At 42.2% G+C, this 22,802-nt stretch overlaps 1 protein-coding gene across 1 annotated transcript; it reads right to left on the reverse strand.

The window, feature by feature from the left end:
- Nucleotides 1-561: 561 nt before the first annotated feature.
- C9H11orf97 (chromosome 9 C11orf97 homolog) lies at nucleotides 562-22,419 on the reverse strand. Its single transcript, XM_059708133.1, has 4 exons — nucleotides 21,639-22,419; nucleotides 15,631-15,735; nucleotides 4,239-4,364; nucleotides 562-795 (listed from the first exon to the last, which is right to left on the reverse strand). Exons 1-4 carry the CDS (start codon nucleotides 21,829-21,831, stop codon nucleotides 791-793), a joined length of 429 nt encoding a protein of 142 aa, XP_059564116.1. The 5' UTR covers nucleotides 21,832-22,419; the 3' UTR covers nucleotides 562-790.
- Between the last annotated feature and the right edge of the window lie 383 nt (nucleotides 22,420-22,802).

Raw genomic sequence — 22,802 nt, forward strand, 5'->3', positions numbered from 1 at the left:
ACATGTAAACTAAAACATATTCATAGGAAAAAAGAATTAAAATGTTAAAATGTATCAACATGCTATCAATGGTTGTTTCCGGGAAGTGAATTACAGATTTTTTTTCCTTTATTTTCTTTTTTTTTTTTTAAACTACATATATATTATTTTTGACAACTGGGGGTGGGGTGGGGGAAGAGATTGATCTTCCCCCTTCTTTTAACCTCTTTTTAACCCAGGAGTATTAGTAAAATATTTTTTTATCTCTCCATAAACTTTTGGCTGCTTAATATTTAGTGGACAAATTCTAGAAAAATGCAGGACTCTACCAAGGCTAGCACTAAAACGACTGTTTCTGAGCCAGAGACTTTTCATCTGTGTTATTTATTCACCTACCTGTATAGGCATAGCTGAATGGATGTTTTGTTTTGTTTTGTTTTAATGGATGAACATAATGATACCCTAATGAAAGATTTAGGTTTATGTTTATTTGAAGTAAAGACAATAAATATGCCTTTGTTTTATCATGCTTTACATATTTAATAAAATAATCTGAATTAGAAGCCCAAAGTATCCCAACTGTGACAACTAAAAATAAGTTTATTTTTTCATTGTTTTCAGGTGCTTAGTAAGCTTTACCAATAGTCTGTGATAACTTTGGCTTAATTTATAGATAGGAATTAATACCAATAATAAAATTTATAGACACTTTTTTACACATCTTAAACTGTGAAACAAGTTTGGGGTTTCTTCTCTGTCTTTCAGACATTAGGAGAAAGAGGTTTCTTCTCAATGGAAAAATGTATTCTTCTTATCCTAAAGTAAAGAAAAATGTGAATAAGTAAGTAAATTTTCACTCTGGGGAAACGCCCTTTAATCCCAACCCCACTTTAATCTAAATTGGATTTGTTCCCAAATGTACTTCATTTCGTAGAGCAGAATGTGAAAGCCACAACCACATGACCCAAGTGACCGAGAAACCCCTCCTCCTACCATGGGGGCTCGTTAGAAGCACAGAATGTCAGACCCCTGGCCAGACCTACAGCCTCCGAATCTGAATGCTAATAAGAGACCCATGTGATCTGTAGGCACACTGAAGCTTGAGAAGCACTGGGCTAGACAACTTCTTGTTGTTTTCACACGCCACAGACTGACAAGGCAATTGATCAAAGAAAGTAAATGAAACTTGTGAGGATGGTGAAAGCGAAATGTCTGTTTGCAGTCTCTAACAGAAATGTGTTTTAGAGCTACAAATGGATGATCGTAATTCTAAATTTAAAATAATGTGCATGAAATATTGGAAAAGTCATATAGCTGCAATGATTGTGTTGTTCATGAGAAAGAGGAAAGAAGCCCAAGTGAATAAAAAAAAAAAAAAGATGACAAGTGAGGACTGATTGGACTATCTAGGTGAAGTACATTTTATAGGAGAAGTTCCTGGAAATATTGTAACCCCTGGAAAACCTCTCTTTGAAAGCATTAGTTCAAAGGTGTTTGTAAGATACATGAAACTTATCATGATTCACACACTAAAGTCAATAGGTTCCCTTGCTTTTCCCTCTGTTATCTGCATTCTGTTTAATTTAGCCGTCTCAAGTGGTGGAACACCCTATACTTTTGTGGAGGGGGAGATGTGAGTTAGCATAGAGTATGCATTCATCACACACGTGCCGGTTCATCATTCATTGGTCATTCTTGTGACAAAACGTGATTGAGCACTTAGCCTGCCAGGCCCAGTGCTAAGTTCTAGATCAGTGATGGCGAACCTTTTGAGCTCGGTGTGTCAGCATTTTGAAAAACCCTAACTTAACTCTGGTGCCATGTCACATATAGAAAGTTTTTGATATTTGCAACCATAGTAAACCAAAGACTTATAGTTTTGATATTTATTTTATATATTTAAATGCCATTTAACAAAGAAAAATCAACCAAAAAAAAGTTCGCGTGTCACCTCTGACACACACGTCATAGGTTCGCCATCACTGTTCTAGATACACAATGGTGAGTCAAAGAGACACAGTTCCTGCCTTCATGAGCTTCAGATAGTGTATGAATTACTACTGATCAAATTTTGAGTTACCTGTAGATTTTGTTCATCCATGTTATTTCTGTGCCTTGTACCTCTCTACCTTTTTTCATTAATGATGAGAAATGTTTTATTCTTAGTTATTGGTCTGATTCATATTGACCAATCAGTTATAATTTGTATACAGATAGTGGCAGTTCTTATGGCAAAACGTGGCTGGCAGCTTACTGATGTGAAGCAAAGATAGATAACCGTAACATTTACATATGGTAGCATAATCACTATAAGGGCTTGACATGGGCTGGAGAGAGAGGGCTGAGGCCTCCTAGGAAGGCAGTCTGGGTGAGTAACAATGAGCAGGAGCCATGAACAAGTTGCTCCTACATTGTATGGATGGAAGTAATACAATTATGGTCAAAATGAAACATATTTTTAAATCATATGTCCCCAGTTGAGGAATTGGGTAAATCTATTTTATGTCTTCAAATGAAGGTAATTTTGTTTTTTTCAAACCAGTCTTGTAACACAGCATTTAGAAAATTATTCACCTTGAAAATAAATTGCTTTACAAGTTTGCTTGGAATGATGGATTTACCCACTGTAAGCAGACCTGACAGCTTGGGTGGAGAGTTGAAATCAACAACCCCCAATGGGCACGTGGCCCAGACTTGGGTTGAATCAACCATTGCTTTATGACACAGATATCTTTGTAGATTCTGAGTGTAGTTGCCTCCCAACTTCTAACCCTGCAATCCCATAGCCCTGGCATTGTGCCTGTTTAATCACCACGACTCGTTCCACCCTTGTTTTCCAGCGACTGGAGTCTCTGCCATGATGGCCCAGTGATTCAGAGTATAGTCTCAGAAGTTGGGTGGACACAGAGTTTGCAGTTCTGTCCTCGCTACCTCCTAGACATGGGATCTTGGGTAAGGCAATGTCTCTATGCCTCAGTTCTCACCTGGAAAACGGAGATTAAACATCTCATCTCATGGGATCATGTGGATTACAGAACTACATAAGACACTGCCATGCCTGGCACATGGTAAATGGTCTCCATACTGGTTCCTTTTTGCTACATGAATATCCTATAGCAACAAGGGTTTCTGTTTATTTGATTGTATTAACTTGTGTCTTAGTTTCTTAGTGGCAATATTTTCTTTCTACTGATTTCATATTCCAGAGGCTGTCTCCCTGGGAACACTTCTCCTTTGTCCCACTTTTGCTGACCTCTCACTGTACTCCAGGTTCAACAGACACCCAGGCTTGGTCACTGTTTGTCTCAAAGAGGCAGTCTTGCCTAGTGGTAAAAAGCCACGAAGACCAGCTGCCTGGGTTTGAATCTCAGCACTTTCACTGACTAGCTGAGTGACTCTAGTAAATTATTCAACCTTTCTGTGCCTCAATTTCTCATCTGTGAAATGAATTGTACCTGTGTCATGTGATTGTTGTAAAGACGAGAAAGATTAATATATGTGAAGAATCTAGAATCGTAAGTGCTACACAGCATGTGCTATTATGAATCTCACTTGAGTAACCCCGAGCTTGGCACTAACCCCCTTCTCTCTTCTCACTCTGGGGTAACCTCCTAATTGTAGAGATATTTTTAGGATTTGTATACCCAGTTTCATGTCCCTAGACTATCTGGACACTGCTTGTGCTTCCATGTCAAGACCCCCGCCTTCTCCACATCCTGCCACAAGTGTTCCTGGCAGACACTGGCTGTGACAGTGAAGAATGAGGAATATTTTGTTCCAAACGTTATGTCTGTGAGGAGCAGTGCACTGCACCCAGACTGGTGGCCTCCTATGTAGTAAAATAGGGTGAAACCAAGGGAGCCAAGCAAAGCGGTTGCCTTACTCTCCCTTACTTTCCTCACCCCCCTCTCCCCATTTCCACTGGTAAACAAAGGTCATCCATCTGGAAGCAAGATTCCTCCCCACTGAGGCTGACTGTGCGCTACAGTCTCTTACGTGGCTAATACAAAGCAAAGGAAAGAGAAGTGCAATTCAGAGCATGAACGTCCGTTGCATACATGGGTCAGTTGGTTAGCTGCACTGTTACTGTTTAAATTCCACAATGAGGCAATGTGGCTAACCTAAAAGTAACCAGAGAGAAGCAAGGCAAAAGAAGATTGAATTTTGATTGAGAACTCTGACTAAAGCATATACCACTGGTGTGTAACCTGTTCTGTGTCTTTAGGGCCTTGGAGGAAGTCGGGGCATTGGGGTCTTACTTCTCAGCCCTCCGTGCCTCGAATAGTACTTGGCTTGTGGCAGTAACGTGTTTCTGCTGGGCAGTCCTGGCTTCAAGCCTCCCACGGGGAAATTCCTTTTAATGCTCCAAATCCCTTCCAGGGCCACTGTTAACATTTTCAAAAGCAAGATGATTATTAGCTTATTCTCTTTTTAGCACAAAGTATTTTTAAAATATTTATGTGGTAATTATTTTTGTCAGTCATTTGGGCGACAGTTTATATGGTTTGATTAATCAGACCAAAGGTCTTTATTATTTGTTTAATCTTTTATTCCAGTTCATTCATTTCATTATTCCTTATGCAGTTAAACCTCTACAGTGCTTAATTAGATCATTTAATTTGATCCTTAAGAAGTAGATGAAAACCCAATATGGAAATATAAGTAATAAAATGCAGAAAGATCAAGAATATATAATAGTTAAGATATAGATTTCATTCAGTCAACTTTGTCTGACTCTGACTTTTTAAATTAAATCTTCATTGTTGAAAGTATTACGTATGTCCCCTTTTTTCCTCCATTGACTCCTTCTAGCCAGCCCATCCCTGGCCTTAGGCCTTCACCATTGTCTCTGTTCAAGGGTTATCTATATATGCATACAAGTTCTTTGGTTGATCACTTCCCACCCTCCCCTGCCTTCCCTCTGAGATTCTACAATCTGTTCTATGCTTCTATGTCACTGGATCTATTATTCATCAGTTTATGTTGTTCATTAGATTCAACGTATGAGTGAGGTCATGTGATATTTGTCTTTCTCTAACTGGCTTATTTTGCTTTGCATAATGCTCTCCATGACCCTCCATGCTGTGTCAAAGGGTAAGAGATCCTTCTTTTTTACTTAGAAGTGCAAATATTTCTAAAAATAATATAACCCAAAGTGACCACATTAATTCATCCAGTAGATTCAATAATCTTCTAAAAGCCACAAACTAGATGCTGTTTAATCTCCCCTTTAAAGAAACATAAAGTCACTAGAAAACACTATAGCAAAATATTTGGAATGTGCTGTCTACACATTGGTAGATTATAGGCTTAACTCCTGATACCATTCAATAAGCATTGGTTTGGTAATGATTTGCACGGGGCTTTCCTCCCTATCCTAAAGACAATTAGTCCGTTTTCAGAGTCAGTCAACACAAATTTGGTGAAAATCTACTGTGTAGAAACCTGTGACCCAAGTCGAGTAAGGTCGTGAACTCAGGTTAGCGCCCAAGTTGTTTTTCCCATTTTGGAAGCTGCAAATTTCAATGGCAAACATTTTCTACGATCCCAGGTTGCCCACGGGCATCCACACTGACATCTGATCCCTCGCTAAAGGATTTCATACCATGTAATAATTAGGGGCACAGCCTTTGAGTTGGTAGGAGATCTGGATTTTAGTCTCTGCTCCACCACCTACCAGTTGTATGATTTTGGGCAAGTTATTTAACCCAGTATGTCCCAGTCTCCTCGTCTATGAAATGGGGATGATAATAACTACCTTAAAGGCTTATTATAGGCCTGGGATAAAATGGAGAAAAAGTGCTCTACACTTAATAAATGGAAGCTATTATTTGGAAAGGGGAAACAATTTTCCGGTCCAAGTATGGACTTGGATTCCATTTCTAGGGACATCGTGACTGAGCTAATTCTCTGAGCTGAATGTCAACGCTTGCTTCTCCTTCCCTCCCCTGAATAGAGCAGCTGAAGCTATCTGTCAAGATTAGTTTCTTCCTTCTTCGTCAAAGACCTTCAAGGAAAACTCCACAATCTCCTTCTGTCAAGACTTACAAGGTTTAAGTTGTTTCTTGTATCTAACCTAAATCTTCCCCCACCATTCAAACCAGGTTCCTCTTCTTCCATCAAATCTAGAGATAGAAAAGGGCTGCTCACCAGCCTCTAGATAGTAGACTCTCAGATCTAGGAGTCCCCAAACGATGATTAAATACCCCCTGTGCAAGGCACCCCGTAAGAGACCAAGGAAGAAGATTTAGATTTGTTCTGCACTATGGGAATGTCAGGTAAATGGAATACAGTTTAAAATCAGTTGGTAGAGCTATGTAATAAAACCATGGCCAATTCGATAGAAGACCTGCACTAGTCTGATTTAGTTGTGGTCTTTTGGATGCAATCAAAGGCATAGCTGGAAGTTTACAAGTAAATAGGAAAAATACCTGAAATGCAGATGTTCAGAACTGCATGGGGGGAAAAAAACACACCCTAGAAGGATAATATGTGCATAAGCATGTACTGTACTCAAGGGTAGAGGCTGCTGGAAAAAATAGCATTACTTTGATGTGATGTTTGGATGAAGAAGTTATGAAAGATGATATATGTTCCACTGGAGAAAGATGATATATTCACCTTGAAAGAAGCGCGGATACCCTCGGAAGCAGCTGCCTCTTTAAAGAGAAATCCAGCTCCCTCAGCTCCAGCCACGGTCATGGCCACGTGCATTCCAGGAGGAGGAAGGAACACAAAGGGGGGGCAGCGCCAGAGACCTGTGTTGGCAGCTGGACCCGAAAAGGAAAAGGGCAGCAGGCACAAGAGAGAAGCTCCGAGAGAGGAATTAAATTCTTTCTCGAAACTCAGAATCTTCCAGACATTCTTCTTTCTCCTCCTCTCATGCCCCCAGCCCTTTCTAGTCAGAGACCTTTTGAGGTATGTGGTTTTTTTAATCCCCACCTGAGGATATGTTTATTGATGAGAGAGAGAGAGAGAGAGAGAGAGAGAGAGAGAGAGAGAGAGAGAGAGACATCAATGTGAAAGAAACATCGGTTGCCTCCCCTACTCGCCCTGACCTGAGATTGAACCTGCAACCCAGGTGTGTGCCTTGACCGGAATGAACCTGCAACCTTTCGTCGTATGGAATGACACGAGTCAATCAACCGAGCCACACAGCTAGGGCTTAGGTGTGTTTTTATTCTGAATTTTAAAGTTACTAAACCATGCCTTTATGCTGGGAAGTGCAGCCAGTGGGCCCTGGCCTGGTCTCTCAGGGAAGGAAGCTCACCCTTTAAAAATACTTGTGTTCCCTTCAGCTATCTCTGGACTGTGCACAATGAACATCAGAGCCTGAAAAGCCAGTTTGGAGCCATATCATCTATGCCTCCTTTGTGTAAACACGGAAGGATCTGATCAGAGGAAGAAAAATGTAAGCAATTTAAATTTATGTTTGTTGGCTTCCAGGCTTTGTAATTATCTTGACATGCCTTTGGCATGGAGTAAATTCCTTGCATATTGTAGGTAAATGAAACATTTTTGTTGAATGAATTAACAAATAACAAACATTTCCGCTCTCACTGAGCAACATTTTACATTTTCTCAGTTGGTACTAAACATAATAAATAAACCAGACTCTAAATTAAGTTTCCGTGCATTAACACACACAGAGACACAGATGAATGGATTTGGCAGGACACTATTGAAAGTCACTGGGAAAGGAAATGTGGAAGAGGAAACTAGGAAGCTTCATTAATCAAATTTATCATGACTATTTACTAAAGTTCTTAGCCAGAAAAATACAAAAGGCCTTGCAATGTGAAAACATGAAATTAGAATATTAGTTTTATTTCTGCAAAGTCCTCTGTAGAATTTCTTAGAAACATAATCATTTTAAGATAAATCATTCCATAATGCATGCCTCCCAAATGTATCTCTTCTTTTTAAAAAGTTGTAAGGAGGGGGAAATCTTCAGGGAATCACTAAAAATATGTGAATGATGATGTCTGTTAAATTCTCATATATCCAGAAAGTTCCATAAGTTGCCCCAAATTCCATTTTCACCTGACAGGAGATCTGATCAGAAAATTGCATTTCTTTTCTTTTTTTCCAGGATGCTGAGAACCTTTCTGTAGGTCCTGGCCCAGTTCTCACCTGTCAGGAATGTGTGTGATGAAACCTCCGTTCTGAATCTAAACTGAGGCTGAAACTGGGGAAATGTGCCAACTTTTGTTTTGGTGTTGGTTTTGTTGTGTGTGTGTGTGTGTGTGTGTGTGTGTGTGTGTTAACTGAAGAGAGTACTATTTGTAACGTAGTCCTGTTTTTTTTAAGAGGGACAATATAACTCAATGGTTAAGAGCCTGCATTCAAATATCAGCTATTTCAATGTGTGACAATGGGCAAGTCACTGAACCTCCCTGAGCCTCGCCTTCCAGATCTGCAAAATGGTAATGATAAGAGCACAGGGTTGTTGCAGGAATTAAGAGAGATAATTTGTGAACACTGTCATGTCCAGAAGACACACTGTGAATGATAGTCATTATGATAATAATTAGTATTCCCATCATCACCATCATATATATAGACACCCTTCATCTACCTCACCCCTCACCACAGCACCCAATGCTTCTTACTGAGCCCATATGTCTCTGCTTCAGGAGCCTGGAAAAAAAATCAAAAGCCCAAAGAAGAGAAGGTGTAGAGGCCTGGAAGCCCATTTTTTCTGTGGCCACTGATGCCATTCCCTAAACCCAAGTATGGGGACACAGCAACCACCACCTAGGACATCTTGGCCACCGCACGGTCTTCGCAGCTCTTGTTAACTGATGTCACAACACAGCCACAAGAACAGATGGGGCAGCGCGTGCAGCTGAGGGCCCCAGGAGACTGCACAGCTCCTTATCCCGAGTCCCCTGTTCCTCCCCAAACAGCAGCACCCCAAAAGAAACGTGTTGCTCACTCTGCTAGATGTCCATAACACCTAACTTCTGGATCTCCTGATTTTTTTTTTTTTACCAATTTCACTCAACCCAAGGAGAGAAAACTTTTGATCTTTTACCAACCAAAGAAAAAGAGAAAAAGCACATAAATAATTTAAGTCTAATGCTTCTGGATACTTGACATTATTAACTCAGTCACAACTAAAACGTGATATAATGTGAGGTGCTTAACTTTGGGACAAACCCCCCTCTTAACAAATGGCATCATCTCTCCATGCACTTTCTTATGTGCCCATGTGTAGGTGCTTTATCACTGATTGAGGGGAAGCCCAGTCTGGACACTTTCTGGAATCTCACCTTCAGCAACCGTATCATTGTGAGAGTCTGTGAAATTGATTGTTTAAAAATTCAAATGAACCAACTAATGTATACACAGCTCCACAAACATGCTCGGATACATGTATATACCTCGGAGTCCCTAGAATTGAGATAGACTGGGGTATACCTAAGAAAGAGTACATATTGCTTCTCTATCTGAGAGAACTTCTGAGAGAGAGCAAAACCAGGCAGGTAATATAAGGAAGTAAAGTCAGGGGTAAAAACTAACTGGCTCTTCCCGTCTTATTTTCTTTCTACTTTTACTGGAAGCATGAATGCCAGAGAAATACTTTTTCCCTATTTCTACCACAAGAAGAGGAAGTCTGCAGTGAATGTGTAAACACTGAATAGCATGTGATATACCCCACTTGACTGCGGAACTGGGTGAGCAACGTTTAACAGTTGGGTGGAGAGGCCAGCAGGGACAGTGTGACTGCGAATGTCGACTCTGTTGTCACATCTTTCTTTCTCTTCACCCAAGATAATCTAGAAATCTAGATTATTTAAAATGTTGACAACTCATTCATATATTTAAAAAACACAATGCAGAACAAGTAAATATGTCCATATGTTTACAAGAGGGAGCTAGCACATGAGCCAACAGTTTGGATCCTGAGCCAAGCTAAGATAGGCCTGATAGCCTTCCTAGGCCTGATAGCCTAATGAGATGCGGGATACGGTGATCTGGAGTGGGATGGAGGATGGCTCTCCGGTTCTAGACTTGGATAACAGGCCATGGCATTCACTGGGATGGGTGACACATGGGAAGGAGCAATGGGGAGAGGTATGAGTTTAATTTTGGACGCGGACCCTAGGTACTTATGAGACATTTGGGAAGAGAGACTTAGCCTGGAGACACAGATTTCAGAAGCATGGCAGTGATATAGTAGAGGAAACTATGAGAATAGCTGAGCCGATTCAGGGAGAACTCATGAAACAAGGTGAGAAGACTCTGGATAATACCCTGGCAAACATCCACATTTGAAAATGGGGGTGATTTAAAATTATTCATAAAGGAGGATTAGAAGGACTATCCAGAGAAGAGAAGAATGAGGACATTTTAGTATCAAGGAATTTGAGGAAGGAAGAAGGGTTAAGGAGAGAGCCATCAACTATGTCAAATGTTGCAGAAATCCCAAGCCACTAGATTTAGCCATAATATGTCACATGAGGCACTACAGTGAATAGAAAGCCAATGGTGCCCTGGCCTGGTGCTCAGTTGGTTAGAGCGGCGTCCCAATCTGCCAAGGTTGTGGGTTCGATCCCCAGTTAGAGTAATACAGAAATCAACCAATTAATGCATAAATGAGTGGAACAACAAATCTCTCTCTCTCTCTTTCTTTCTTCCTTGCTCTCTCTCCCTCTAAAATCAATCAATCAATCAATCAGTCAATCAATCAAACAATCAAGAAAGTCAACTGCATTTGGGGTCAGACCTGAATTTGGAATTCGGTTTTGCCATTTACTAAATGCATAACCTTGGACAGTAAAAAAACCTCTCAAAATATTAGTTTACTCATCTATAAAAATGGGTAACACTACTAATATATCTCAAAAAAGCCATAACAGCTATAGCACATGGCTTTGTGAGAATTTGTGGTAAGTAAAATAGAGACTCTGTCCTCAGGTGGCTTATGTTCTAGTGGGAGAGTCAATAATGGAGTACACAAATCCTATCTAATAAAAGAGAAACATGGTAATTGGTGTACGACCGCTACCTTTCCCATTGGCTAATCAGCGAGATATGCAAATTTACTGCCAGCCAAGATGGCGGCCGGCAGCCAGGCAGCTTAAAGTGAACATGAATGAGGCTTGCTTGCTTCAGTGACGGAGGACTCCAACGTTCCCCACCTGCCTTGCCGGCCTCTGAGCCTGCAGTTTAAGAAACATTGTAACAAATATAGAAGCTAAACAAAACCTCAGAAACCTGCTTTCAGCGAGCCCGGGATCTCAGAGCTGGAGTTGATACAGAGTTTCGATTATAGAACCTAAACAAACCAGATACCTACTTTCAGCAGCTGAGGCCTCAGAGCTGGAGCCAGAGCTAAAGCTGGCCCAGAATAAAAGAAAAAAAGGAGCAGTTGGGAGCTTCAGTCCCAGACTGAAAACAGCCCTCAGCCCCTCACCCAGGCTGGCCAGGCACCCCAGTGGGGACCCCCACCCTGAAGGGTGTGTGACCAGCTGCAAACAGCCATCATCCCCTCATCCAGGCTGGCCAGGCACCCCAGTGGGGACCCCCACCCTGCTCCAGGACACCCTTCAGGACAAACCAGCCAGCCCCCACCCATGCACCAGGCCTCTATTCTATATAGTAAAAGGGTAATATGCCTCCCGGCACCGGGATCAACATGAAAGGGGGCAGCGCCCAAACGCCCTGATCGCCCTGCGGCTCTGTGTGTGACAGGGGGCGGGGCCACAACCTCTCTATCGGCCCTGCTCTGTTCCTGACAGAGGAAGGTGCCCCAACCCCCTGATGGGCCCTGCTCTGTGCGTGACAGGGGGAAGCTCCCCAACCCCCTGATCGACCCTGCTCTGTGCATCACAGGGGGGAGCTCCCCAACCCCCTGATTGGCCCTGTTCTGTGCGTGACAGGGGGCAGCGCCCCAACCCCCTGATTGGCCCTGCTCTGTGCGTTACAGGGGGTGGCACCGCAACCTCCCCATCGACCCTGCCTTTAGTGTGACGGGGCGGTGCCCCAACCCCCCAATCGGCCCTACCCTGAGGGTGACTGAGGGTGGCATTGCAACCTCCCAATCCACCCTGCTCTGTGCATGACAGGGGCGGCGCCCCAACTCCCCAATTGGCCCTGCTCTGAGCCCGACCAGGGGCTGCACCTAGGGATTAGGCCTGCCCTCTGCCACCCGGGAGCAGGCCTAAGCCAGCAGGTCGTTATCCCCCGAGGGGTCCCAGACTGCGAGAGGGCACAGGCCGGGCTGAGGGACTTCCCCCTCCCCCCCAAGTGCACAAATTTTTGTGCACCGGGCCTCTAGTTAATATATAATTCAGGAAGTGATAGAAAAAAGCAGAAAGAAGAAAGTAATATAAAGGCTCCCGCAGTGGTTCTCAACCTTCCTAATGCCATGACCCTTTAATACATTTCCTCATGTTGTGGTGACCCCTAATTTCATTGTTACAAATTGAACATAATTAAAGCATACTGATTAATCACAAAAACAATATGTAATTATACATGTGTTTTCCGATGGTCTTAGGCATCCCCTGTGAAAGGGTCATGACCCACAGGTTGAGAACCGCTGGCTTAGAGAGTAACTTGGGAGGGTGGGTAGTTTCTATTTTAACTTGGTAGAGAGGTTACCTCCAAGTGAATGACATTTGAAGTGAAATTTGAATGAAGAGAGAGAAAGACATTTGATGGTCTAAGTGAAGTGTAAAAGTATGTGTGTGTGGTGGGGGGAGGGGGGGGAGGAGGGGGGTAGAGTAGGTTTGGCCTGCTCCAATATATCAAGAAAGCCCGTGTGGCTAAAGTGAGTTAGGAAAGTATAGGTGATGAGTTCAGAGAGGTGAGTTGGCCATACAAAGAGATTAAAACGTAAACAAAGACTAATATGGAGCCATTGGAGAGTGTTGAGCTTGGAGGTGATGTGCGAAGATTTACATGTAAGAGGTCCCTCTGCTTTCTGTGCAGAGAATAAATGACAGTAGAAGCTGTTACAGGATTTTACTGTTGAGCCTGCAAGAGATGATGGAGGCTTGGGCAAGGCCGCAGTTGGGGAAATTTAGGCTATATTTTAAAGTAGATTCAACAGGATCAGTTGATGGACGGGAAGTGAAGTTTGAGGATTTGACTTCTAGGTCTTTGGCATAATCCACTGAGTGAATGGTGGTACCGCTTCTTGAGAAGGTCGGACCTGTTGAAGAGTGGGATTTCAAAAGCTGGAGTAAGAACATGAGTTCTGTCTGGGCCTGTTAGGTTTGAAGAACTATTAGATATCCAAGTGGAAAGTTAATTAGGTGTTTGGGATTTTACGGGAAAGCAGAAACTAGAGAGATCAATCTTGGAGTGCAATATGATTAGATATGACCACCCAGGGAGTCAGTGTTAATAGAGAATAGGGCCTGTGACTGAATTCTCCAAAGTTTAGAGCAAAAATTATCCAAAGTGGTGTGAAGGAAACCAGGAGATTGGAGCACGGTGGCCTGGAGGCTACCTGAGAACGTGTTTTAACAGGAAAGGAGTAAGCAATGTGTCAGATGCTACAGAAAAGGTACGTTTGATGAGTCTGTGGTTTGTATATGATCTTCAAGATCATTGGATTTGATCTTCATGAGGGAAGCCATTTGAAAACTGGAAGAAAACAGTTATCCTGGATTCATGGAAGTAAAAACCTAATTGAAATGGGTAGAGGAACAAAGGATAAATAAAGAAGTGGAGACCATGGGTCAAGTGTACTAAACTCTCAACATCTATAAGAGCCGTCCAATCCCTAAAAGTGTTGTGCGGAATTCTGGGTGTGGGTAACAAGCTGTGTTTTCAGGAAGGGAAGCCATGACTTCACCATGTATTTAAAGAACTGCGTCACAGTAACCCTGCACCAGCAGGTCCAGTGGCTGGCCCAGAGCTGCCAACACTCTGAGACTAAGCTTGTGGCCAGGGCATGGGGCTTTCAGCCATTTAAAAAAAAAGAAGAAGAAGAAAAAGAAAAAAAAATAGCAGTTTGTTTTCCATAAGTAGAGTCCCTTTAAAACTTAACCTTAAAGAATTTATTTTCAGCTTTGAAAAATATTTCTAGGCTAAAATAGTATCTCTCTGCCACCTCTAATGGATATTATTAAAATGCAGCCCAAGCATTCTCTATTTTATTTGAACATATTTGAAAAGATTGCCTATAAAAATGAATTTTTATAAGCCAAATGATATTTCCTATTCACATAGCTTGTCTTATAATCAAATATATACAGTAAGAATAATACAACATTTGCCCAGCCGGCATAGCTCAGTGGTTGAGCTTTGACCTATGAACCAGGAGATCACGGTTTGATTCCAGTTGGGCACATGCCTGGGTTGCAGGTTCCATCCCCAGTGGGGGGCATGCAGGAGGCAGCAGATCAATGATTCTCTCTCATCAATGATATTCCTATCTCTCTCCCCGTCTCCCTTCCTCTCTGAAATCAATAAAAAAATATATATATATATAAAAGATTAATACAACATCCAAATAGTATATAAATCATAAATTTATAAGTATATAAATGAAAGTAAACCCCAAATATAATAGTATAGACTTAAACAGTGTTTAACCACCAAGAAAATGGTATGTAGTCTGGGTTTCGGGGAAACAGGTTAGTGGTCATTCTCCATCCATTCACAGGAGTTCAAACTAGACTGTAACTCTCCTTCCAGATACCACATGAACAAAATTGTCCATTTTGCAGCTCTCATTCTGTTAAGAATCGGTGACATGGGAGACCTGAAAAGATGTTTCTCTGGCTGGTTTTGAAAGAGAGAGCAAATATGTCAGGAGTCTGAAATTATGCACCTTGCGGCCTGCAGTGTCTGCTCGTAGGGATTTTTAGAGAATTCAGGCCTTACCTGCTGGGTGTTCAACAATCCTCAGAGTCATGTTTTCAATTCTTTTATTTCTCCCAGCAAAGCTGGTACCCAAGAGAGTTTCTATAAAAAACTGATGATTTGAAGGGCATGAAGTATGCACCTAGTAATCACTGAGAAAGAACAGTGAAAATGAGGGGCTCCAGCAGTTTCGAAATTACATCTGTGAGGAATTCTGATTCTAGAGCATGTCTTTTCCCTCAATGAGCCACCAGTGAAAGCTCTCATACCATATAACTCATACACTATCTGTATGTGCAATAAATCCTTGGATGAGTTGACTTATTTAAATGACTTAGATTCTTCTGGGTCAGTGATTTGCACAGTGGGGCTCCTTGGCCTGCAGCATCATCACCTGGGAATTTGATACAAATGCAAATTATTGAACCCCACCCCAGACCTACTGAGCCAGTTTCCAGCAATCTGCTTTTGATGAAATCTAACGCTGGGACCACTGTTATTGGTCATACCTATGTTGATAAAGATCAAAGATGTTGTTGTGTTTTTCAGGCAGTTGGGGAAAAATTCTGCTTGTCATTAAATAGAAATCACTTCAAATAACCTGAGATAGCAATGTAGATACTGATATTTAATAATTTTTTCTTCTATATATAACAGCTTATTTGGGTATAGGCAAATAATTATAAAATTAGCTCAATAATTTCCTCAAAGAACTATTTTTCTTTTGATAGTCATGATTTTGCAATAAATAATCACTCTGCAATCAAATAGGCAATTTCATATCCATTTCACAAATACTGTACACTCATTTGTCTCTGAGATTACCTGCAGGTGTATTTTTAATGTGGCATTCATCTCTCTTAATATAGAGTTCTTCTTCCAGTACTTCCTTAATTCTCTTGTGTGGCTCACAATATAAAAATTTCTTCCCTATAAAGACATTAACAAAGTTGGTTACATACATAAATTCTTCCCAACCTTCTAGCCATTACACTTATATGGGCAATTATTTTTTTAAAAAGACATATCCTTTTATATCAATGCAGATGATAAATCCTGCAGACTCTGTTTTGGGAAGATCTCCTGGTTCTTTTGGGACTTCATACTGTTATATAATTCCTGAACTTTTGGGTAGTTTAAGATATCTCTTTTAGGTATTATGTGGAAATACATGGAGTTTTCTTCATTAGCTTCAAGAATACTTCCAGCCCTAACCGGTTTGGCTCATTGTCAGTCTGCAGACTGAAGGGTCCTGGGTTCAATTGGGGTCAAGGGCATATACCTCAGTTGCAGGTCCTCCCTGGCCAGGGGCCTGGACAGGGCACGTGCAGGAGGCAATTAATCGATGTTTCTCTGACATCAATATTTCTCTCTCTTCCCCCCCTCTCTTCTACTCTCTCTTCAAATTAATGGAAAAATATCCTTGGGTGATAATTTAAAAAAAAAAAAAAAGAACGCTTTCATTTGTTCTAAAAAATCCTATTAAAAACTTACTCTGTGCCAGGCATTTGGCTAGGGGCAAAGGACATAGCAACGAATAATTCAGATGTGTGCATGGAGTCTCCAATGCAGATATATAACAGAACAGCCTCAGCACTATTTAGTCATCACTTTTAGAGACTGAACCTGAACTGTGGTAGTGAATCACTATGGACCTATGACTTTGTCCTGGCCTCGAACCTGGCCCTACAGGACATCACTGCAATGGTGGAGAACCGTGTTATTTGTTCTAAGTACCTTAGCTGTATTTTTTCAGCTCTGTGCTATCTGACCCTGTCTGTCTCCCCAATCTCTCCTGTTGGCCTTTCTCTCTTGTTCTCTGAGCAGTAACATGGCCCTCTTGCCCATTCCCACATCTATTTTCTCTGCCTAAGGTGTGGTTCTCCTAGTATATTTGCACAGAGAACTTCCATTCAAATTTCAGGTGTAGCCTTAAATTTTTCTTTTTTTAAAAAAAAATATATTTTTATTGACTTCAGAGAGGAAAGGACAGGGAGAGAGAGATAGAAACATCAATGATGAGAGAGATTCATTGATTGGCTACCTCCTGTCCACCCCCTACTGGGGATTCAGCCTGCAACCCTGGCATATGCCCTGACCAGAAATTGAACTGTGACCTCCTGGTTCATAGGTCAATGTTCAACCACTGAGCCACACTGGCTAGGCAAATTGCAGTTCTTTAGGAAAACCTTCCCTGACTCCACAATCTCAAAATGCTCCTGGTTATTTCTCCTCATAGCATTCTCCTCTTTCTTTAATTTCATTTATTGCCATTTATATATGGTTTTATTTATTTTACATGCAATTACTTATATAACTAGTAACATATCTTCCTTACCAGACCATAAATAACCTAACCTAAAGGCAGGGATGTCTATTTAGTCACAGCTTGGCATAATAATAGATGCTCAGCAAATGTGTGTTCAAATAGTATCAAGCATTGTTAAATTAGATAGAGCTTGCCCTGGCTGATTTGTCTCAGTGGATAGAGTGTTGGCCTGGGGACTGAAGGGTCCTGGGCTTGATTCCGGTCAAGGGCACATGCCTGGGTTACGGGCTCATCCCCAGCGGGAGGTTGAGAGAAGCAGCTGATAAGTGATGTTTCTATCTCTCGCTCCCTCTCCCTTCCTCTCTGAGAGCAATAAAAAAATATATTTTTTTATTTTATTTTTTTATATATATATATTTTATTGAGTTTTTACAGAGAGGAAGGGAGTGAGATAGAGAGTTAGAAACATCGATGAGAGAGAAACATCCATCAGCTGCCTCCTGCACATCTCCCACCGGGGATGTGCCCGCAACCCAGGTACATGCCCTTGACCGGAATCGAACCTGGGACCCTTCAGTCCACAGGCCGACGCTCTATCCACTGAGCCAAACCGGTTTTGGCAAAAATATTTTTTTTAAAAAAAAATTGGATAGAGCTCAAGACTATTCTATGTGCATGTCTGCCAATGCAGCCTTGAGAATGTCAGGGAACCAGTAGTTCTAGTCTCAGTACTCAAAAGCTCAAAACAAAGAACCATGGAACACCTAAACAATAAAATAATTTAGCTATTTAATATTTGGCTTTAAACTCCCAAAGATATGGCAGATGCATCATCTTTTCCAAAGTAACCAATAGAGAACACAAGTGAATAAATTTGGCTTATGTGCAGACTGGCCCAAATGGGGCAAGGGACCTGCTGCTTCTGGCCGTGGCCCTGGGTCATGCCTGGTCATGAAGACCCCACACACCCTTAGACAAGGACAAGGTAGAGATACTTTCTGCATCTCATTCTTGTTTCCCCAAAGCTAGGAGTCATGGGAATGAGAGATGGGATCAGCAAAACTCCAGCTTACCTTTGGTTTAAACTTTTTTTGGTTAAAATTTAGGCAGAAAAGCTTTTAAGAAATGTAGCTAAGAAGGGAGAAGAGCCTAAAACAGGTTAGTATAGAGGAAGAGACCACCTGCCTTAAGTTCAAGTCTCTTGACAATTTCAGCCCAGCTGCTAGAAGAATTTATATAGGAAATCACTAAAGTTTTGAGGAGCTAGTATAAGCAAATATTTCCTGACCCCAAAAAGAAATAGGAGGGAAGGAAGGAAGGAAGGAAGGAAGGAAGGAAGGAAGGAAGGAAGGAAGGAAGGAAGGGAGGGAGGGAGGGAGGGAGGGAGGGAGGGAGGGAGGGAGGGAGGGAGGGAGGGAAAAATAAAAAACTAGCAGCAGTTTAATGTTGATTCTTTACCAACATTGTGAATGAATTGGTCAACAGATTGATTGTGAGTACAATGAGGAGCTGTGATTACTGTGTTAAGGACTGCTGAAAACAATATTATTTCAGATAAAGCGTTTGTTTTTTTGTTAGGAGCTAATAACAATTGCTACAATTTATTGAATGCTACCATGCCCTAAGCATCATACATACATTATATCTTTCTCACAATCACCCTATGGGTAGGTATAATTATTCCTACTTTATAGGTGAAAAAGTAACTTCCAAAAGTCACAAAACTCATCGAAAAAATTGAAAGTCTTGCCCACCTGATTCTTCCAAAACCAAATTACTAACCAAGCTAGATTAGGGAGATGTGGCCACAACGTATCTGCATTGCAGCCAGGCATTTGATAAAGTGCATCTGTAGGAGACAGAATGCCCATGTCATAGATGCTGATTGACAGGTCAGGGGCTTCTAGAGGCTCTCCTTGGAATTGCTGAGATCACCATCTAATTTGCACACTTGGATGCAGAAAATGCCAGCAAACTAACCAAATGTGAGAATGGCACCAACTTGGTGAAGGGCAAACTCAGGACTCAAAGGGCTACTTCTATACCTGGAATGAAGTGCTAAAATCCATAGGACGGTATGGGGGGGGTAACTATACCAACTTGTATTTAGGAATTATGGATGCCATAGACTGCTTTTGTTAATGTATTAATAGTATAATGTGTCTGCCAAAACAGCTAAGTCAATTTTGGATCCACTTAATAGGAGTGTCATGTTCAGATCAAAGGAGGATATAGTCCCACATACTATTCTAATCTGATCATACCTAGAATACTGGATTCAGTGATTCAGTAAACTGGAGAGCATCGGAAGAGGTCAACCATTATGGTGTGTGGGCTACAAATTATTTTAAAGGTAACATTGAAGTCCATGAAAGATTTGATAGGTGCTCAAATTAACCTTTATACAATTCAAGGATGAAATTATATCATTTTAATGGGAAAGGACTATATTCTATCTGTGTATATTTGAGAACATATCTGTGATTAGGGAGTGCAAGCTGTAGAGACTGCAGACCTTTCCAAAAAATAGACTGAAAACATTTGAAAATTGACAGAGTATTTTGTGTGGGTGTGAACAGCCTGTCTCTACTTAGGCTGAGGCCCTGAAAGGAGGTTCTCCGGGAGGCTGAGGAGGGCACTCTAAAGGACTCTGTGAGCTTCCAGAAAGTTTAGACTCCTGCCTCAATTCATTACTCACTTCCCTGCAACTTGCCCAATGCCTGGCATGAAGTAAGGACTCAGTATTTGTTGAGTTGATGAGTGAATGGTTAATTCTACCTCTTACACCTACAGCCACAGGAATAAAGAACCTTTAAATTCTAGCATCTTTAATGAGAAGAGTCCCAGATAAGAACTTTGTCAAAATAAGGAATTATTTAAATATACTAAATACTTCCATATACTGAATTAAGTTGCTCTAAGGCAGCGGTTCTCAACCTATGGGTCGCGAACAATGAAAATACATCCTGCATATCAGATATTTACATTACGATTTATAACAGTAGCAAAATTACAGTTATGAAGCAGCAACGAAAATAATTTTATGGTTGGGGGTCACCACAACATGAGGAACTGTATTAAAGGGTCGCGGCATTAGGAAGGTTGAGAACCACTGCAAGGCCTCTGCGTGCAGAGAAATAATGCATATAATCAGTTATAGTGGAAGCTGATGCTGAGGGAAGAGGCCCTTTCACCAGGAGGCAGAGGTTCTGGGGCTTCTTGATGAGGTCTTGCAGGAGGACTGTGTGTGATCCCCTGGGCGGGAGACTGAGCCTCTTCAGCCCAACTCTCCCTCCGGGGAACCGCTGAGCTGGGAGGTAGCTGCAGGAACGGAGACGGCTCTCCAGAGACGCAACAAGGAGCTGCAGAAGGGCTGGAAACCGCTGGGATTCCAACCTCTTAGGCTTATTATCTTCACCATCATCATTCCTTAGCACCTGCTGAAAACCTGTGGGGTGCCAGGGGCTGGGAAACATCTGTAAATCCATGGAACAATATGGATGAGCACTGCGACCTGGCGCAGACTCAAGTTACTACGGCGTCAGCCGTGACTGTGGCCCAGCACTGCCTTCTGTGCGTTTGGCAGGGCAGGGAGGAGACAGCAGGGTAAAACGTGGCCTGAAATTGTGAGATTCTAAAAGGATTAGGTAGTAAGTTATGGACTGAAAGTCCAAGAGATGAGTGTACGTGTTTGAAGTGTTACAGAAGACCGGAGAAGAACCAAGCAATGCTTAGAGAGATGGAGTTACACTTTATTATTATTATTATTATTATTATTATTATTATTATTATTACTACGCGCAGGCCGAGAGAAAACTGTATTTCAAATTCTGGGCCCCAACATGGAGGAAGTTTCCCTATTTATATCTTTTTACCTTCTTTGTCTCCCAAATATGGGGTTTTCCGGTCCCCTTTGCAAGTTCTTAAAGAGACCTATGTGCTGGGGCTTTGAGACCTCAACCAAAGGAAGCCTGGCCTGGTGCCAGCACTGATAGCTTCATCTGGGGAAGGTTTATGGCCTCTCTGGATTGGGAGTAGTCTTATTTTCCTTATTATTTAAGCCAGCAAGCATTTACAGGAGCCAAAATGGCAAGGTTAACATTTCAAACGGCAGTTTTTATATAATATGGATGCTTCAGAAGTATTTCTCCAGCACTGGCTGAGTGACCGTGGAAGAGTCACTTCCTTTCCTCTAGGCTAGGCCTCAGTTTCCTGGTCTGTAAAATGAAGGAATTGGCAAACATGATCTACATGTTTCCGTGTATAAATTTTATGTATTGTATTATTTACATTATATATATATATATATAGCATTTTAATGACTTTATATTTTGATACATTTTTATGTATACATTCCCCCCCCCCCCCCCAATACCTTCTAGGCCAATGACGGGGCCAATTAAGTCGGAGGCTACCCGGGGAAATGGCCTGGGTGCTTTCCGCCACAGTGCCATCACCTCTCCTTTTGCCAAAACAGCAGCTCCACCCCCGCCCTCCCAAACCTTCCCGGCTTCAGCCAGTCTCACTCCGGTCCCCCCGCCCCCGCCCCCCCTTTCCTTCTCACCGGTTCTCCACACGGCAGGTCCCTCTGCGCAGGGTCCGCGGCTGCAGGGGAACTCACACTGTTTGTGGGACTCCCGGGGGCCGCCGTCGCTGGGCTCCCCGCGCGCCGCGCACTCCAGCCCGGCCGGTTGCCCAAGCTGCTGCGGGTCGCTGCCCGCCTCTGGCGCCGCCACCGTCGAGTCCTCCACCCTCATGCCGCGGGCGTCTTCGCGGCTGGCCTTCCCAGCTTCGCCGCAGCTGGCCGAGAACGCGAGGCGTCTCCGGTTGCCATAGTGACTGCGCTCTTCCCCGCCCCCAGCAGCTCTCAGCCGGCTTCTCCCGGGCCCCAGGCGTCCTGCGCGCCCAAGAAGGCGTTGAAGTTAGCCGGCTGCGCTTAGCTACTGACCAAAGCAAAGGATTTGCCATCAATCTCTCCTTTGCTCCACACATCAGTTTGGCAAGAGAGGCTTTACTATTCCCGGGTAGGGAAACTAAGATTCAGAAAAAGCTAAGGAAAAGGTCTGAGGCCAGTCAACACAGCGGGCATCCTAATTCAGAAAAGTCTAGCACCAAAGCCCAAAGAATAGATCGCCACCCAGAACGAGTAGGAGCGGGGGCAGGTACTGGGCAGGTGGGTTGAGGGTAAGGTTATGCTTTATGGCGTCTCGCTCCCTGCTACACACAGAACGTGATGGAATAAATGAATGTTGAGGATTCCCAACTTTTGGATTCTAAGTTTTTAATCGTTGTTGTTGTTGTTAAACAACTCTTGTAGTTTCCAAGCACTTTTGTATTCACAATCCATTTCAATCTATATAACAACCAATTTTACAGGTGAGGAAATCAAATTCAGAAAAATTTGATTTGATAGCAAATGGGAAAACTGAGAGTTTTGTTGCTTTTGTTTGGGCGGTTGTGTGTGTGTGTGTGTGTGTGTGTTGGCAGCCATATAAAAGAGGGAATTATGCTGTGTTAATTTTATGAAAGCTAAATGTGCATTATTTTACAGAGTTAAATAGTTCTACAAGGCTGGTAACCAAATACAGGGGACCACATCTGCCTCCATTTCACCCCAGAGGCAGCCACTTTCACTTCTTTTGGCTGATAACGTACTATTTACAACCATATAACCAAGTGCTCCTTTTGCTGCTTTTTATTTTTCAATGTTAGGTGTATGTTGATTTTC

This window comes from Myotis daubentonii, chromosome 9, assembly GCF_963259705.1.
Source record: "Myotis daubentonii chromosome 9, mMyoDau2.1, whole genome shotgun sequence".
Lineage (NCBI taxonomy): Eukaryota > Metazoa > Chordata > Mammalia > Chiroptera > Vespertilionidae > Myotis > Myotis daubentonii.

Bases quoted from the DNA above. Each gene is read 5' to 3' on its own strand.
- C9H11orf97 (XM_059708133.1), bottom strand. From the start codon at position 21,831: ATGAGGGTGGAGGACTCGACGGTGGCGGCGCCAGAGGCGGGCAGCGAC. The intron at 15,736-21,638 runs GTGAGAAGGAAA...ATGTCTTTATAG, and splicing joins ACCTGCCGTGTGGAGAACCG to GGAAGAAATTTTTATATTGT. The intron at 4,365-15,630 runs GTAATCTCAGAG...AAATGTTAACAG, and splicing joins CATTAAAAATACACCTGCAG to TGGCCCTGGAAGGGATTTGG.